Source organism: Macrotis lagotis, chromosome 7, assembly GCF_037893015.1.
Source record: "Macrotis lagotis isolate mMagLag1 chromosome 7, bilby.v1.9.chrom.fasta, whole genome shotgun sequence".
In the NCBI taxonomy this organism is placed as follows: domain Eukaryota; kingdom Metazoa; phylum Chordata; class Mammalia; order Peramelemorphia; family Peramelidae; genus Macrotis; species Macrotis lagotis.
The window spans coordinates 201,448,765-201,462,397 of NC_133664.1; the positions used below are offsets into that span (position 1 = coordinate 201,448,765).

The 13,633-nt window shown below is 50.8% G+C and overlaps 1 protein-coding gene across 2 annotated transcripts; it reads left to right on the top strand.

Annotated features, from left to right (window-relative positions):
• The first annotated feature begins 208 nt into the window (after positions 1 to 208).
• Positions 209 to 9,865, top strand: ENO2 (enolase 2). 2 transcript variants are annotated; one of them, XM_074194511.1, is made up of 12 exons: positions 209 to 306; positions 722 to 818; positions 1,185 to 1,280; positions 1,506 to 1,564; positions 1,873 to 1,942; positions 4,456 to 4,589; positions 4,821 to 5,043; positions 5,780 to 5,977; positions 7,056 to 7,257; positions 7,669 to 7,777; positions 8,309 to 8,367; positions 8,869 to 9,865. In XM_074194511.1, the coding sequence occupies exons 2-12, from the start codon at positions 734 to 736 to the stop codon at positions 8,936 to 8,938; spliced, it is 1,305 nt and encodes a 434-aa protein (XP_074050612.1). In that variant the 5' UTR covers positions 209 to 306; positions 722 to 733; the 3' UTR covers positions 8,939 to 9,865. The 2 variants fall into 2 exon arrangements, with proteins under 2 accessions (XP_074050612.1, XP_074050614.1); XM_074194513.1 differs by lacking the exons at positions 209 to 306; positions 1,506 to 1,564 and having other exon boundaries at positions 729 to 818.
• The last annotated feature ends 3,768 nt before the right edge of the window (positions 9,866 to 13,633 follow it).

The following is a 13,633-nucleotide window of genomic DNA, read 5'->3' on the forward strand; positions in this document are numbered from 1 at the left end:
ACTGTGCTTGTGTATCTGAGTGCGTATCCGCGGGCAGATCTGTCTCTGTGAGTGTGCGTGCAGCGGTGGCTGTGCCCGTGGGCGTGCGCGTGTGCCGTGTGCGCGCGCCCCCGCCGCGGGGCTCGGGGCCGCGCCTCCTGACTCATCGGGCCGCGGGTCACATGCCCCTGGGCCGCCCTATCGGCCGGGCTCTGCGCCTGCGCCTGCGCCTGCGCCGCCGCCGCCCGGGATCTGCAGCGGCCCCCGCCCCGCGCCCCACGCCCCGCGCCGGCTCCCGCTCCCGCCCGCCGCCGCCGCCGCAGGAAGGTGAGCCCCCCGCCCCCAGGCCGCTCCGCGCCCCCTGATGCCCCCAGGAGCCCCGGGCTCGCCCCCCGGCGCCGCCCCGGCCCCGTCCTGCCACCCTTCCCTTCCCTCGGACACAGTCCTCGCTTCTGCGCCCGGGGGCGCCCCCGTCGCCTGCCCCCATGGCGGGGGTCCCCCTCCCGCCCCCCACGCTCAGCCCCCGGGGAGGAGGTGTTGCTGGGGGGCTCCCGAGTCGCAGCTGTTGTAGCACCGCGGGGGCCCCCCTTTCTGGAACGCCGCGACCCCCCCCCGCCCTGCCCGCGCCCAGGCACCGGGCATTGCCCCCGCTGCCCCCGTACTGCAGTGGCCCCCGCCCCCTCCCGCGCCAGCCCCGCCCCTCTGCCCTCCAGCTCCGCGCCTCCCCTGTTCTCGCCTCTAGATTCCGGCCACCATGTCGATTGAGCGCATCCATGCCCGGGAGATCCTGGATTCCCGGGGCAACCCCACGGTGGAGGTGGACCTCCACATAGCCAAAGGTAAGGAATCCGGATTGAACCCCCTGTGGGGTTAACCGGCAAATCCGGGCAAATGGAATAAACTGCTCAGAGGCCCCAGCTCTACCCCACAGCGGAGTGAGTGGATGGGTGGTGAATGCCCCAGGGGTCCTGGGATGTACCCATGCAAGGATAACATTTCTCGGCTACATAGGGACGGTGTGAGCTTTGCCCCTGATCATTTGAGTCAAGAGCTGTGTTTTGGAAATGTTACATAAGGTGGGAACACGGGCGTAGCTAGAGAAATACTGGCCGGAGTTAGAATGTTGAACAAAATGAAGAGATCCCTATCCAAGTAGCACCCTTCCTCTACTTCCAATTCCTATACTGCTTCCTTCCTGCTCACAGGTCTTTTCCGGGCAGCAGTGCCCAGTGGGGCATCTACTGGCATCTATGAGGCACTGGAGCTGAGGGATGGAGACAAACTTCGATATTTGGGCAAAGGTGAGACTGCCTTCCCTATATCTTCCTTTGTAGTCTCATTAGTTCCTTCATTCTAAGCTTTCTCCTTTTTTAGCATCTCTTTCCTTCACCCTGTTTCCCATACCATCCCAGACCCCTGGACTACATGTCAGTCTCAACACACCCTTGGTCTTTCATTTGCCTGGAATCCCCCTTTCTTCCTCCTGACTCTTCAATCCTAGTCCTGGCTTCCTTCCCTCTTCTCAGGTGTACAGAAAGCTGTGGATCACATCAATAATACCATTGCTCCTGCACTGATCAGTTCTGTAAGGCTTTTCTCATTCTTGGGGGGGGGGGGGCGGGGGAGAGGGATGAATCATAGGCTTTCATTGCATCCAGTGGGAAGGATCCTACTAAAATTTGGTTGGAATTCACCAATCCCACCAGAGGATGTCCAAATTATCCTTCCCCCTCCCCTGCCAGCAGTCTCTATAATAAATTGTTACTAAACAGATCAAGGGTTAATCAGAGTCCGATGAACAGGGGTTTGTTTGGTCCTGGGAAAAAAAGCCCATTTTTCCCTTCCCTGTCCTGTCTCAGCCCCAGGGGTAATAAGAATTGTCTCTCTCCACAGGGTCTTTCTGTGGTGGAACAGGAGAAACTGGACAATCTGATGTTGGAGCTGGATGGGACTGAAAACAAATGTAAGATGGGGGTCCTGGGCAGGGAGGTAGAAGGTACAAAGGTAGCAGATCAGGGCAGAGGTGAAAGATTCATTCCAAAGAAGTAGAAGTTGGGTGAAAGCCCTTTCCTTCCTTACTGCCCCTATCCCTGCAGCATCCTTCCCTTTCACCCCTTATGTGTTAGCCTCATAATCTGAAGATCCATTAGACCCACTAGTTATCCAGGATCCTCTGTGATCAGTTTTATTGATGATGGAGAAGGAAGAATTTTTCAACACTTCAAGGCAAAATTAATATGGAAGGACTAGGATATAGTACCAAAAGAGCTGTAGTGTCCTGGAAAGAAGTAGTATCTTCAGAGTCAGAAGAGTCTTCAGTTTAGTACTTAAATGGTTAACCCTGAAAAAATTGTTGTCTCTGAGTCCTTGGACCCTAGATTTAGTGCTGTAAAGAGCATTAGAAATCATCAAGTTAAACCCCCTTATTTAGCAGATGGCAAAACTGAGGTGCAGAGGTATTTGCCAAGGGTCACCCAACTAATAACTGACATTCAGGTCTTGCCATTTTATCCATTGTGCCACCTCAGTTTCCTTGTCTGTAAAATGGAAATAGGGATAAAGACTTAACTACTGATTTTAAGGAGTTCCCCCTGTGGAACTAGCTGCCAAAGCTGCTCAGCACCTTCTCTGAAATTTCTAATCTTAGAGATTTTCCCCAGAACACTAACAAGTAAGAAGCTTGGCTGAGTCACACAAGTCAACATGCATCCAAGGTAGGACCTGAACACAAGTCTTCTTGGCTCCAAGGTCAATTCGCTATGTAATGCTGGCCTAGTATTTCAATTCTGTAGCTATATGAAAATTAAGTAATTCACAAGGCTTAAATAGAAATTAAGTAGGTCTCTAAATTTATAAATTACTAGCTTTCCATGAGAATTTTTGTGAGCACAGAAGATCTAGAAATCTTATGTCAAGATGGGACAACTGTTGATAGAGAAGGATTGGGCAACAACTGTTTGAATATTTATGATTCTGTTTTCTTATAAAATAGCGTTACTAATATATATGATCACTAAACAGCATAAACTATCTTGGTTTACTTACTTCAACATTACCTATATCACAGGATTGTTATGAGAATCAAGTTAAGTAGTAGCTGAAAAATGATTTGTAAACTGTCAGGTGCTATAAAATGTCAGATAATAATAATAATAATAATAATAATAATAATAATAATAATAATAATAATAATAATAATAGAAAAAAGAAGTCTCCTAAAAGTCTAGAAAGAAGGGCAACTTTTACTATTTAATTATGTAAGCACACATATTCATATATGTGTGTGTATATATATATATATAATTTTTAAAATCTTAACTCTTCCCCCATATCCCTCCTTCTGTAGAGATATTTTTTCTCTTTTATTTAAAAATTTAGAAGTATTTATTTTCTTCCTTTCACCTCTTCCTTTCCTCATTGAAAAAAAAACCAACCAAAAAAACTAGAACAAATGCTTTTTTGAAAATATGCATTGTCAAGTGAAATAAATTCTCATATTGGCCATATCCCAAAAATAGATGTCTCATTCTGCATTTCTCTGGATTAAGTAATTTGCCTCATCCTTGGTCCCCTGGAATTATGGACAGTCATTTCATTGATCAATTCTTCAGTCTTTCAAGGTTGTTTGTATTTACCGTGCTTTTATTGTATAAATTTATTCTCCTGGTTCTGTTGACTTCTCTCTCCATCAGGTCATACAAATCTTCTAAGGTATCTTTGAAAATTTTCATGTTTATTTTTTATATTTTTATATTTATTATGGCATAGTATCAAAAGTTGGAATCTAAACAGCCTACCCTAGGGAGAATTTAAAAAAGAACTAGAAAAATGGAATACACATTAATTTTTAATATATAAGGAAAAGTGATTAATAATGAAGGCTGTGGGCAGCTAGGTGGTGAAGTGGAGTCAGAAGGATCTGAGTTCAAATGTGGCCTCAGACACTTAAAAATTACCTAGTATGTGGCCCTGGGCAAGTCACTTAACCTCATTACCTTATATAAATAAAGTAAAATAAAAAAGAATGAATGAAGTTTCCTGAAGCAGTCTTGGAGGTATTTTTAAAAAATATTCCTTTTCTGAAAATGATTAATTTAAATGTAATTAGTTATTAAGGGGATAAGGTGCCAAGCCTAGAGTCAGGAAGACTCATCTTCCTTCAAATCTGGCTAAAGATATTTATCAGCTGTGTGACTATCTACCTTGGTTTCCTCATTTGTAAAATGAGACAGAGAAGGATGGCAAAAACCACTCCAGTATTTTTGCCAAGAAAACCCCAAATGGGGTCATGAAAAGTAGGACACAATGAAAAACAATTCAGCAACAACTAATGGTTACTGAGCAAATCTGTATTAATTTAATGTTGTTTCTCATAAAATACATTTTTTTAAGGGGGAAGGAGTCAGGGAGCCAGAGAGAGAAGGGTGCTTACTTCTGTGCCTTTGTCCTGAGGACCATATCTCCTATGTCTTGCAGCCAAATTTGGGGCCAATGCAATCCTGGGTGTGTCTCTGGCTATCTGCAAAGCTGGGGCAGCAGAACGAGAATTGCCTCTCTATCGCCACATTGCCCAACTGGCTGGGAACTCAGATCTCATCCTACCTGTACCTGTGAGTTGCACCTTCCAGGAATTGGGGGGGGGGTGGCACCGTAGACAAAGACAGGCAGGAAAGGACAGCTTCCTTCTGGTAGGAAAGCTTTTAAAGAGTTGTCCTTCAGGGAATGGCAGAGGTAAGGCAGATCAGGAGGGCTGGGGGGGGGGCTCAAGTGGGAAGATGGCTGGGTCAGGGAATCTAGAGGTGGGATCCTTTGATTCCGTTTTTTTTCCTTTTGCTTCTCAGGCTTTCAATGTGATTAATGGTGGCTCCCATGCAGGAAATAAGCTAGCCATGCAGGAGTTCATGATTCTTCCTGTGGGGGCTGAGAGCTTCCGGGATGCCATGAGGCTGGGGGCCGAGGTCTACCATACACTCAAGGGTGTCATCAAGGACAAGTATGGCAAGGATGCTACCAATGTGGGGGATGAAGGTGGCTTTGCCCCCAATATCCTGGAGAACAGTGAGGGTGAGGCTGATGATGGTAGAGAGCCATTCTCATGCTCCTGTGATGTCTTCCACCCCTGCAGATTTCCAGATATCAACCATGCACTCTCTGGAACTCCATCTATGGCATCCCAATTAAGGAGACCCATTTACATTTTCCCTCAAAATATGCCACTTACTCAACCAGGTCCTGAGGGAATTTCTTGAGATTCATTGCCTCAGTTCCCTTTGAGATGAAGTGAATTTTTATCTGATTCTTGGAAGTTCTCTAAATGTATATCCAGTGATAGAAAAACAGATTTTTACCTACTCACATGGATCATTCCTAGATCCTACAGGACTCCTGGTAGTTAGGGGAGGTGACTAGCAAAGACTGAATAGATTCACTGGTTCATGGGATATATTAGGTCATTGTAGCTAGCTAGATTTTAGTAGCTTAGTTTTATAAAAACTACCCACAAGAATCTAATATCTCCAGACCCCAAAACACCATCTTTCCTCCCCAATTCCATGTACTCACAATCCCTCTTTCACTATCCCAGGTCCAGATGCATTGTTGGTCTTCTAGATCTTTTTTCCCCCAAATGATCAAAATTCCTGATCTGTTCTACTCCAGCAGAAATTTTAGATTTCATCCAGAGCTTTAGATGTGTGCATGTCATATTACATGCCTCTCTTCCCCTCCTTTGAAAACTCCCTTCCCTTGGTATCCTCATTCTCTGATTCTGTCTCTATCACCCTTCCACCCCCCTCCTCAGCCCTGGAGCTGGTGAAGGAAGCCATTGATAAGGCTGGCTACACAGAAAAGATCGTCATTGGCATGGATGTGGCTGCCTCTGAATTTTACCGTGACGGCAAATACGACCTGGACTTCAAGTCCCCTCCTGATCCTTCTCGATACATTTCAGGGGACCAGTTGGGTGCCCTCTACCAAGGCTTCGTCAGAGACTACCCAGGTGCTTGCTCAGGGGGAGAGGATGGGGCATAAAGGAAACAGGGGCATGGTTATGAGTATTAAAAAAAAAGACTCTATATAGACCTAATAGTGATGTATAGAAGCCATTGTACAATGAAAATAATGTTTATAGAGTATAGGTATGATGTATAGTATAAAGGAACTATGTGAACAAGAGGGTGCCATGGACAATATGAGGATGCTATATAGAGTATGTAGGAACCTTGTGTAGAATATTATAAGACTAATCGTTTAAATAGAATTTCACAATTTACAAAGCACTTTCATCTGCCCAGTACCCAAAAAGAAAGTGCAGATATTATGATCATTTTACAGATAGTGACACTGAGGCTTGTGGAGGTAAAGTGACTTGCCTATGTCACAAGTTTAATAAGGGGTAGAACTGGTATTTGAACCTAAGTCTTTTGATTCCTGGGTCCATTTTTTCCCCCCTATTATGCTGCACTTACCTGTAGACAGTCACTGTAACTTGGTGTATTGTGTGGATACTGTATGTAGGCTAGTATGAAAAATTGAATATAACATGTGGAAGCTATGTTTTTTTAAATTAATTCTTATTTTTGTACAAATGATTTTTTTTATACATTACTAAAATATTGTTTGAGTATGGAAGCTATGTTTTAAACACAAAGCTTCATTCTGTTCATTTTGGTTAAAACCCTGAATCAAGTCATGGGGTCCATTTTGGGTTCTATAATTATAAGGAGATGTAGGTGGAGTTGAGACCCCAGAATTCTTATTCCAGGAATGGGAAGAGTTGATCTCCATCGTCCTGAGAACCCAGCAGGAGGAATTGGATTGAAATAGCAATAGGGAGAGGTGAATTGGGTTGGTTACAAAGAAGGCCTTGGAGTCAGAGCATGAGATGCTAGGAAGATGTAGAATCTCTCTTGGAATTAGAAAAGAATGAATTAAAGGTAGGCTTAGCTGGAGATAAATAAATAAGATGACTTGTGGAGGTCTCTTCCAGTTCAGAAGGTTGGGAAAACTGGGGCTGGGGATCTTGGCTGGGCCTAATGGCTGAGAGTCATTGATCCTTTCACCTCTTCAACTTTTAGTCGTCTCCATTGAGGATCCATTTGATCAGGATGACTGGGCTGCGTGGTCCAAGTTTACCGCTAATGGGGGCATCCAGGTTGTTGGTGATGACCTAACGGTGACAAACCCAAAGCGAATTGAACGGGCAGTGGAAGAGAAAGCCTGCAACTGCCTATTGCTCAAGGTCAATCAGATCGGCTCTGTCACGGAGGCCATCCAAGCGTGAGTGAGCTCCCTGGCCCATCCCAGACCATGACCCTCAAGACCCTCTGTTTCTACTCTGACACATTCCAGAGGGAGAGGAGAGAAACCCTTTTACCTCTCAGTTTTTTCCATAAAATTCCTGGATTCCCCAGACCAACTATCTCTAGATTTTCTCTTTGAAAAGTTGGAAGGGGTGGGGCGCAACTAGGTGGCACAGCAGATAGAGCACTGGCCCTGGAGTCAGGAGGACCTGAGTTCAGATCCAGCCTCAGACAATAATTGCCTAGCTGTGTGCCCTGAGACAAGTCACTTAACCCCATTACCCTGAAAAAAAAAAGTGGAGGAGGGCAAGAGCCTGTTATGAAGAAAGGGGAGTTAATAGTCACTGTGTATTGAGGAAAGGATCAGTGACAGATGTGTTTCTGGCAGGTGCAAACTGGCCCAGGAGAATGGCTGGGGGGTCATGGTGAGTCACCGCTCTGGAGAGACAGAAGACACCTTCATTGCTGACCTAGTCGTGGGTCTATGCACAGGCCAGGTGAGCAACTTCAACATTTCCTAAGTGACCACTGAGGCAATGAGAACACTGTGCTAGCCACTGGAGGAGATAGAATGAGAATTTTTTTTTTTTCAATTGGGGGAAGAGTTCTGGAAAGGCTTCAAGGATATGAAGTCTTTGAGCTGGACCCAAGGATACAAAGGGAGCTGATTTAGGGAAAGTTTTGGGAAGGAAAACTACAGGTTAGAAGTACCAGAGTGGGGGCGGCTAGGTGGTGCAGCGAATAGAGGAGCACTGGCCTTGGAGTCAGGAGTACCTGGGTTCAAATCTGACCTCAGACACTTAATAATTAGCCGTGTGGCCTTGGGCAGGTCACTTAACCCCATTGCCTTGAAAAATCTAAAAAAAAAACTAAGTACCAGAGTGGATGAAGGAACAGGGGAAGAGAGCTGAGAGATCCTGCACAAGGACACCAGGGAAATTTAAGAAGGTGGATTGTATAGTGAGGGTCTCTGAAGCTGGTGATAGAATCTTTTTCTGGATTGTTTTTTTTTTTTTTTTTTTTTTCAGATCAAGACAGGTGCCCCATGTCGTTCTGAGCGTCTGGCTAAGTACAACCAGCTCATGAGGTAAGGAAAAATTAGGAAGGACTATACTCTGGGTCTTGGGAATGGAAGAATTCTGGGGAAGGAAGGGTTGTAGCCATCCCAGAGATGCTCTCCTGAGGGTCAAAAGCATGAGGACAGATTGAGATGGGGGAGGGGGAGGGAAAAAGGGAGTGTTGATAAATGCTTTCTAAAAATTAGTAAGGTAGTTTCTTTTAATTTCTGAACTTTTCAGTCAAAATGCAAATATGTATTTTGCTGTAAATACCATTTGAAAGGGCAAATGCCCTTTATTTTTACAAAGAAAACTGATGCATGTTGAGTAAATGCTCACAATAGATTTTATGAAAATGAGAAAGTAGGAATATAAAACAGTAATTACTCTTCATAATCATCAGCAGTCTTTTTTTTTCCTCTTACAAAAAAAGTTGGGACTATGGATGAAGAAAGACATCTTGGTGGGTGGGTGGCAAGTCCTCCTCTTACCCCTCCTAATCTAGGTTGCCCCTTCCTTATCTCTTTCAGGATCGAGGAAGAGCTAGGAGATGAAGCACGATTTGCTGGCCACAATTTCCGCAACCCCAGTGTGCTGTGACCACTTTCCTGTGCCTCACTCCCTCCAACTCTGTGAACTGTGACACTCACTTCCCCAAGCTGAGTCCCGGAACCCCAAGCCCTGTGGAATGTGTCCTGATGCTCCCTGTCTTCCTTCCCTTTCCCTCTTTCCCCATAGCTTGGCTTTCTCTTTTAACTCCTGAATAGTCTCTTTGCTGGGGACCTACTGCTCTTAGCTCCCTGTCCTTTCTTCTCTTAATTTCTCTCCTTTCTCAGAGTTGGGGAGGGGGATATGAATTACTGAAGAGGGCTAGCTCCTTTAAGGGGCTTAGTTTGGGGATCAGGTACCTGGGAGCGGGTACATGATGTGAGGTGCTTGGAGAAGGGGTGGGCTAGGGCTTGCTTACACAAGCTCTCTACTGGAGTAGGGATGTTTTGGATCTATATGCTATCCATTTTGCCTATGTTCCATGAACTGAAATGTTATGTATGCATTCTAAGTACTGTATATATTGGATGTGTGTAGTGTGTGTCTGGCATGTTACTTATGTTGGCATATGGGGCAGGGCCTACTTTGAGGTAATTTATGTAATATTTATTCATTTTATTTATTTATTATTTCCTTGGGACCCTAGGGACCGAGCATGTCTTGTCACTGGGGGCTATTTTTCCATGTCTCATTCAGTTTTGTACTATAGTGACCATGGGTAAGGAGGTAATAGCAGGAGTGGGAAGGGCAAATGGAAATTTCCTATGTTTTACCTCCTTTGTATGTGGGGACCCCTCCTCCCCAGCTGAAAATCCCTCCCTGGCCCTCCATCCCCAAGTTCTTCCTTAGAGTCCCCATCTTTCTCCCAGCTGTAGCAGAGCCATTCTTCTCCCTTCCTTCCCCCCATTGCCACCTACCCAAGTCACCACCATCTCCATGCTCCCCACAATTACCACTGTCATTAAAGTCTGAATCACAGCCCCTATGTGTCTGAGAAGTCTGTACCCCACTATCACACATGAAGGGAGTGGGCTGGGAATAGAGAATAATAATGCCCCAAGATGAGAATCCCTGATTAGAGAGGGTGGGGGCAAGTGTGTGTGTCAGTGTGAATGTGTGTGTGTGTGGGGGGGGTGGCCAGATTAGTATGATCAAGATGGGCCAGAGAATTGGAATCCTGAAATGCCTCTTCTTAATAATGTACCTACCTCAGAGAGACCCACTCAGACCCCAATGGGCCCTCCCATCCGAGCAAGACTACAACTAGCCGTGGGGTGAAGCATGGAGGACCACACGAGTCCCAGAGCCAGGTGTCCCTTGGAGAAGGGGACTGGGGTGATGAAGTAGGGGGTCTCTACAGAAACCAGAATGGGGGAGGCTGAATGGAGCCCATGGACTGCTTCCAAGTTTCCTTCATTTCCTAGAGAACACCTCTGACGAGGAGGTCCCAGGCTGTCTTAGATCTGGAGCCCCTGTAAAGGGGGCAGCTCCCAACCAGTGCCTGGCCTAAGTGACCACTAGAGGGAGACAGGGCTCACGGAACATGAGCTCTGGGGACCAAAGCCTAGTGGGCTCCCGGGGATTCTGAGCTATTGTATAGTCAGCCCAGGTCTCCCCCATTATTCTCTCCTTTTCTAGCCTCAGATCACCTCCTCTCTCGCTTTCCTCATCACCCTGTGGCTGCAAAAGGGGCTCTGGTTCCCTCATGGGACCCCTTCCTGGACCCTGAGCCTCCCCTGGCAGGGGTCCCACACCCAGTCCCCAGATGTGAGGGACTTTGTTGCCTTATTTTCTGTGGTTCCCCGCCTTTTTGTGTCTTTTGCTTCATCCCCTTCCTGGGACGCATTCACTCCTTCCCTTCAGCTCTCTATGCTGCTAGTTTTCCTGTCACTCCTCTTTCCAACGCCTGCCCTCCTCTACAAGCCCTTCTGCTCCCTCTCAGGTATAAGGGGGATTGGGTTACTAACCCTGCTCTGCCTGGGCCTCCCAGGCCCCTCTCTCCACTTTCCCTTTGTGCGTTGCCTGGCGACCACTGGCTTGGGTGGGGTGGGGGGGTGGAGAGAACCGGTGTGAAGAGTTGGGGTGGGGGGGTTCGTGCAGCTGATTGAGGGTGAAAGAGAAATTACTTAGTTTCTCTTCAACATCCATAACCTTAGATGGGTCTCTATCATACCCCACCCCCTCCCAACACACCCACCCACCCGAAGGCCTTAGTTTTCCTTTCTTAGCCTGGAGGCAGCCATCGATCTGACTCCCCCCCCCCGTCCCACCCCTCTGGGGTCAGTGGAGAAAAGGGAGACTGGGGTGAAGGCTTGAAGCTGAGATTTAAAGTGGGATAGGAAAGGCCGAACCCAGTTTGAGGCAGAAGAATGCAGAATACGGTTGGGATTGAGGGAAGTTGGGTGGATGCAATGGGAGGAGCCCTTCGGTGTTTCAGGTAGGAAGGAAGGGCTGTCCAAGGGCACAGGACAGAGGGGAGTGGGGGAGAGGGAGCACGAGCCGATCCCCAAGGAGAGGAAGAAGAAAGGGGAAGAATTTGGACGCTGAGGGCATACACCTGACTCGCGAGGCCCGGGACCGTTTGCTGGGCTGTGTTGGCATCCCAGCAGTTTGGAGTGCGGCCCCGCATTTTTAGCCCCGTTCTCACTAGGGCCCTCGCCCCCCTAGACAAGCCAAGGGCAGGCCAGCGGCCTTTGGGGAGGCGCCCCGGTGCGAGTCCTCTGCACCGGCGCGGGGGAGCCAGGCGCCGGCCCCGCGTGTTTCCCCGGGCTGCGCTCCCCGCCTAGGGAGGCGCGGGGACTCCAAGTCCGAAGTCCAGGTCCAGCTCTTCTGGCTTCCCAGCGCCGCCTCCGCCGCCTCCGCCTCCTCCTGCCCGTCTCCACTTCCCCCCGGCCTCGGTCTCTGCAGCCAAAAAGCACCCAGTGTCTCTAGGCCCTTTGTACCGGGCGCCGGGCGGCCTGATGGGTGCGGGGCAGCCGTGCCCGCCGTGGGGGCAGAGCGGCGGCCGGTGGGTGCCGCGGCCCGGGGGTGGGCTCGGGGATGGGGTTCAGAGGGCACCGCCCCCTCCCCTGTGACCCCGCGACCTCCGCCGCGGACGGGGCGCGGGGCCGAAGGAGGGGCAGCCCGGGGGTGCCCCGGCCGCCCCCCGCCGCCCGCCCCGACTCGGGCAAGTTTCCGTGCCCCCGCGCGGGGCCCGGCCCCTGCTCCTGGCACCGCTGCCCGGGCCGCCGGGCCCGCCCCTCCATCCTCCCCGCACCGACCCGTCACCCCGCCGCTCCCCCCCCTCCTCGCACACCCCATCACCCCCAAACTCCTCCCACCCCCCCAATTCCGCCCCCACCCCAAACTCCACCCACCTCCCCCCCCCCCGGCTCCCGGTGGCACACCTCGGCCGCCGCGGCCCGCCTCCTCCCACGGCCTCACCCCGGATTCCTGGCGGAGCCCCCCGCGCCCCGCGCCCCGCCGCCGGCCCCCCGCCCCGCCCCCTCCTCCGCCCTCCTCTCCCCTCCCCCTCCTCCGCCCTCCCGGCCGCGTCCCTTCGCCTCCCGCTCTCCTCGGCGCGGCTCGGAGGCGCGGAGCCCGCAGCCCGCAGCCCGCAGCCCGCGGCTCTCGGCGGGGCCGGCTCCGAGGGAGGGCCGGGGCCCGGGCCGGGGCCCGCGAGGGCGGGGGCGGCGGGGGATGGGGGCCCGGAGCCGCGGCCGCCGCCGCGCCTGAATCCGGGGCGGGAGAGCGGGGCCGCGTCCGCACCAGCAGCCGGTAAGACCCCCGGGCCCGCCCGCCCCTCCCCCGCCACCCCACCCTGCTCCCCGCCGCGGCCGCCCGCGGCTCCTGCATTTGTTGTTCTCTCGGCGGAGGCCCCCTCCCCCGCCCACTGCAGGCCCTGCCGGGCCGGGGCCGGGGCCCGGGGCCCGGGGGCCCGGGGGCCCGGGGGCACAGGTCAGGGGGCCCGGGCCGCGGGGGGGGGGGGCGGGCGGAGCTCGGGAATGCCGGGGCTACGGGGGTGGGAGGACCCTGGGCTCCAGAAGGGGGTGGGGTGCGAGGGAGAACAGCGAGTGCGGGCGGGGAGCGCCGAGGGAGGAGGCACGGAGCCCGCGGGGCGCAGGGGCAGGGCGGGGGTGGCCGGAGCGGGCTGGGGGGCTCGCCGAGCAGGCAGGTGAAGGTGGCACAGGAGGAGGGGGTGTGGTAGGTGGCAAGATGAGAGCCTAAGGACAGGCAGAAGAAAAGGACTTGGAAGTCTCCAGGAGCTGGAGAAAATCGGACGGAAAGGGGGCCAACAAGAGGGTCTCTCCGAGGGCAGGGTTTTTGGGGGGGACCCTCCTTGGCTTTGATGCTGTCTTTTTTCAAACTGAAAGTCATCGGTACCCCCATTTTCTCTAGTCCAAACACATCTGCTTCCCCAGGGTGGGGACCAGGGTTTCCTAAAAGGGATCAATAAAGTCCGGAGCAAAGAGGGTAAATGCCTGGGGTACGGGGAAGGGACTTCCTAGAGAAAGGAAAGCTGGCAGGCAGGGGAAGGACTCATCAGTTTATAGCAGAGTAGCTCAAGCCAGTTGGGTCTTCAGGTATTCAACCTGTTCTTCCCAGTCCCCAGGTCCTCCAAGTGCCATCCTGTACCCTCTTAGCCATGGTGCAGAGCTTCTTCTATACCACAGCTTTTAGCTCTAAAGACCCTTAAGGGACTCATTCCTAATAAGGCCAGACACCTTATAAACCTTTTTCCCTGGAAGGCAGGAGGACTTGGGGGTG